A 4,994-nucleotide genomic window follows, 5' to 3' on the forward strand; every position below is an offset into this window, starting at 1 on the left:
GAAGAATTGGGTTTTGTTCCCATAGTCCACGGAAAAAACTAATTCAACGAGATATGTCTTGATGACTTCATGCCACATCAATTCAATAGGAGGAAGAGTTCGTAGCGTAGGTAGGAGAATTTTTCATGCCACGATGATCTATTGATATAAGACTATGCCTTATTTTCTGGAGATTGAGGAAGAAAGAAAGAAGCTACCACTACTACGGGCTGTCGTAAGCGCTCTTGCACGAGTATTGTATCACTGCAGTAATAGGAAGTACGAGTAGAAATGAATAGTCACTCTTCGCCTTTCAAGATATTATGTATAATAGATAGTGAGAGCTAGTCTTTTTTCTTTAGTGATCGGGAATTTATGTCTAAAGGATCAATAATGATGAAGAAGGAGAAGACGAAGGAGGAGGAGTAGGAGCTAATTCGGACAAAATCAAATGATTACAAGATAGACAATGAGAGAAAGCCAAGAGGAAAGAGACTTAGACAATTTATTTTAAGTACAGAGAAGTGTGCTGGTAGGAATTCCTCAAGGCGTATTACAATTTTTCATAGAAGGGGTAGATTGAAATGATTACAGTGAAGAATTGATTTGAAACAAAGCATTTCATCTATGGGCATTATAGAGAGGATAAAATATGACCCTAATTGCTATTCTCGGATCACTCTAGTATGATGGATTGAGAGGGTCTACTAGAGGGCATTGAATACAATAGAGAAGTACGTTCCGCCGCACAAGATCCTCGAATTTACCACTACCACCATCCGCGACCTATTTTTTTTCTCTTACCTACTCGATAAGGTGGATCAAAGAAAGGTAGTTTGCTTTTCTCTTGGATTGATGGCAGCTTATGTAATGGTTAGCCCTCCTACCAAAATGTCCCCTTGGTCGAAGAATGTCTTCTTCTATTCCCTTTTCTTTCTAAAGGCCAAGGGGGAGACTATATCTCTTTCTTGTGATATCTCTTTTGGTTTCCTAAAGGTAGCAATAGCTGGGGCAAAGACCACTTTCTTCTCTTTGTGAATGAGAAAGAAACTTAGAGGAAAAAACTCATTCTCTCTTTACGAGGTCCGAAAGTGGAGAATGCATTGCATTCTTTGGGCACATAAGATCAAATGTAAAGTAACACTTTCTTAGCTGAGCTTTCGGTGGCAAGATACGTTAAGGCTTGTTGGAGCTACTGAGCATAATGAATTAAAGCAAAAGACGAATGAAGGTAGTTGGCCTACCAGGTCGATAGGCAAAAAGACAAAAGATAGAGTGTGAAAAGTTGATCGTGCACTTGTCACTTATGTAATAGCTAGTCAAAAAAGGCAAAATGGTGATGAAATGTGATTGGTCCATACCTTCGATTAGTGACTTATTGTGACTTGCCCAAAATGCTCATCCATACTAAGACTTTATTCATATAATGAAGAAATGATGAGTGGAAGGGGCAGTTAGCTAGCTATTTTTTAGCTACTTCCCTTGCTTATAGATATGAGATAGTTAATCTAAACTTAAAAATAGGAAATTGAATACCATTTTCTGATATACGTATAGAAACATGGATACATGATATTGAATGTCATCCGAGTCAAGGTGCAAAGCTAGCTTAAATAGCAAGAACATTTGCTAAAAAATGAAGGAAGTAGGATTCCCCACATATTTTCTCAAGCTTGTGTGGTTACCCTACCTACCTTCAAGTGTCAAAAAACTGATAGATTTTGGATGCTGAGCTACTATTGGTATAGTTTAAAATCCTAACCACGATGCATGTAAGCTTAGAAAAGCTAGACACCGGTGATTAGGTAAACGCCTCATGTTTTTGTGGTGTTGCAATCAATCTAATGGATTATCATCATAGAAGAGGTGAGAGGCACACCAAAGGGGTAGACTTTTTGTGTCACCTTAAGGTTAGCCCGCCAAAATAGGGTTTACGGAGGGGGTGGAAAGAGACAAAAATGAGTTCATGCCACGATGATATATATGGAAGGGAAGCTTTGTTGATGCATTCTTATTGAGAATGAAGAAAATGAGATATCTTCTTTTGAATAGGAAAATTTTTTCACGTAGATCTTCTATTTTGTTGAAATTCGTTAATTGCTCCATACAAATTTATAATGAAAAACTTTTGTTCATTGTAAGATCATTGAATGTGCTAAAAATATGGTACATTTCGTTTTATTTCTTATCTTAGCCTTTTGTGACATTTCAAGTTTACTTCTTTTATTAGGTCTAGACATCTCCGCTATGATCTTCCCAATAGTTCATATAGGAGCTATAGTCGTTTCATTCCTATTCGATGTTATGATGTTCCGTATTCAAATAGTGGAGATTCACGAAGAAGTATTGCGTTATTTACCAGTGAGTGGTATATTGGACTAATCTTTTGGTAGGAAATATTCTTCGTTTTAGAAAATGAAACCATTTCATTACTACAAACCCAAAGGTACAAAGTTGGAGTAATTTGGAAACATTAGGCAATTAACTTTATACCTACTCTTAGGTCTAGTTTTTGGTTTCTAGCTTGATTGTCACGACCCGGTACTCCCCTCGAGCCCGTGACAACAGCCGCGACGTCCCGGTAGACATTCGTTACCCGGAATGACAACCGGAACCTCGCAAGGCTTTTGTACCATTTTTTTTCTTCTCCCCTATGAGTAATCATCGCCAAACCTTGTTTTTAAAGAATTTTAAGCTTTTTCCCTTTCAAAACCGTGAAAAAATAATTTTCGCCTCACAAGGGTGTTTTCATCATTTTTCCTCTAAATTTTCCGAACCCGACTAAAAATGTAGTAGATGAGTGGAAAACACATATTTCATGATTTAAAATAAATTTGGGTGTCTAAAACATTTATTAAAAATGATATTGCAACTATTTGAATAAAATAAAAATATTAAATAAAATATTCTAATTTCTTGTAAAACAATATTTATAGAGTCATGGTAAATAATTTTTATAATGTAAAAGCTAAATAAATTCATACGTACTATAATACAGAAAATCGGGATATGAAATTTACTTTACAGCGACTCGTGGGCCCACAAAGAACAAAAGTGCACAAAGGCAGTAAACCTACAGTTTTTGGAGTAGTAAAGCCAACTAAAATCCTTGACGATATCTGCTATCCACAAGCTACCTTGGGCCTGAAATGGTTGAAAAGGAGGGTGGTGAGATTATAAAATCCCAGTGAGTAAACAGATACCATCTAAACCATCTAAAGTCGAGTAAATGGAGACAGATAAAACAGTTTAACATATTGAAATTTATCACCTTTCAACTTGTTTTTACCAAATAAAATCAATTCACATAAATCGAGTAATTAATATGGCTTATGTATTTCTTAAAACTTTGGCTCGTGCCAAAATCATTCTCATACCCAGTTATCAGGGATACCTTGGCTGCGGGCTATCCTAAACCGAGTTTGCCAAGGCTATTAAAAAGTTATGTACTCATAAATCATGTTTTTTTTTTGAAAATATAGCCGTTCCTTGGCTTTGGCTAAGTTCGCCCTCACGTGGTGGTTTGGCGTGAAGTGAACTCTAAAAGTTATACCTCGGGAGTTACCCTACTTGCCTCTCCAACCGAGGTAAGAATATGACCAGGTTCTATGTCCCTTTAATAGGCTTGTCCACAGAACCAGCCCACTGCAGCAAGCTAAACCTCCCATACAATAAAATTGGCAACAGCATGACATGGCAATTTTATCATTATCCAGCCTATCAAGGCAAACAACAGTTTATACATTTCAACACAAATACCAATTCAGCCATTCATGCCAATATTGTCATAAGCCAATCAATTAGAACCATAAATTCACAATACATCAAATGGTCTCCAATTACTTTATTTTCAAAGCCATTATTCAATTTTAAAACAATTTTATGAAATCATTTCATTAAATCACATTTGGTTTATAAAACCAAAAAATTAATCATTTAATTCATTTTCCATTAAATTCACAAAATCGGATAAAACATACTTTAGATAATTAAGACGATAGTAAGGTTGCTCACAGTACTAGGAGTTCGATATACTCCTATTCTCGATCTTCGGGCACAATCTCTTTACCCTTGTTAGAGGGCTCAAAACCTATACATCTACGTGACACGAATTTCAATAAATTGTGTCAATTTATCATAAACTATTTTAGGCTCTATAAATCTATATGAATGCATGAAATGTGATGCCAAATGTCCGAATAGCCGTTTAAATATGGTATTCGACCTAATTCGCACTATTCTTGGTGTAATTGGCTAAAACCTCCAATTTAATTCCAAATCAATTTCTTTCACTTTCTACACTCCAATTATACTTAAAATACCTCAATGACTATGAATATGATTCATTTTATCAGTCCGAACCATAAATCGCACATGTCTATACATTAGGTAAAAATTCAGATTTTCATGCCAAAATTTCCCATTAAATTTCTAGCCTCACCAATCATGAAATACCACCAAAATATCATGAAATATCATTACTTTCAGCCTTAATATCCTCGCTAGAAAATTCGGCCTCTTGTGGGTTTGTGAAGAACAAAGTGATTCCTTGCTAGGATTTCATACTTTCCATTACCAAACAACCAAAAACACATAATTAGTTTGAAATCTAGCAAAATCAATGCTCAAAACCTCTCCTCTCAAATTCGGCCAGCATTGGTTTATCATGCAAACTTTAGTTCTGAGCATGAAAAATGAAAAAGAAAGCATGGGTAGTGTAAATCACAAGATAAAATCACAAAATTTTACCTTTATTAGCTTAATCCCTTGGAATCCCACACTTTTTCTTCAATTTTCCCACCTAGGGTTTGTGTTCTTTCCTTTCCTCTTCACTTCATGCTTTGGCCGGCCATATGGGTGAGAAATGGGTTGATTTTGTGCTAATTTATAAGGAAAATAATAAATAGATGAGATTTTGACACATGTCACCATTCCATTGGTCCATGTGTCATACTTAGCCATTAAACAATCTCTCTCCACCACTTAAATTTCTTCAATTATCCATGATAATATTG

At 35.6% G+C, this 4,994-nt stretch overlaps 1 protein-coding gene across 1 annotated transcript; it reads left to right on the top strand.

Annotated features, from left to right (window-relative positions):
• The first annotated feature begins 448 nt into the window (after positions 1-448).
• On the top strand, positions 449-1,390 carry LOC148763659 (Nucleic acid-binding, OB-fold-like protein). The gene is given in 3 exon segments (XM_088804873.1): positions 449-470; positions 473-1,304; positions 1,306-1,390. Coding segments are annotated over 3 exon segments (939 nt in total).
• Positions 1,391-4,994: the final 3,604 nt, after the last annotated feature.

Source organism: Theobroma cacao, chromosome 3 (assembly GCF_053813885.1).
Source record: "Theobroma cacao isolate CCN51 chromosome 3, ASM5381388v1, whole genome shotgun sequence".
NCBI classification, from domain to species: domain Eukaryota; kingdom Viridiplantae; phylum Streptophyta; class Magnoliopsida; order Malvales; family Malvaceae; genus Theobroma; species Theobroma cacao.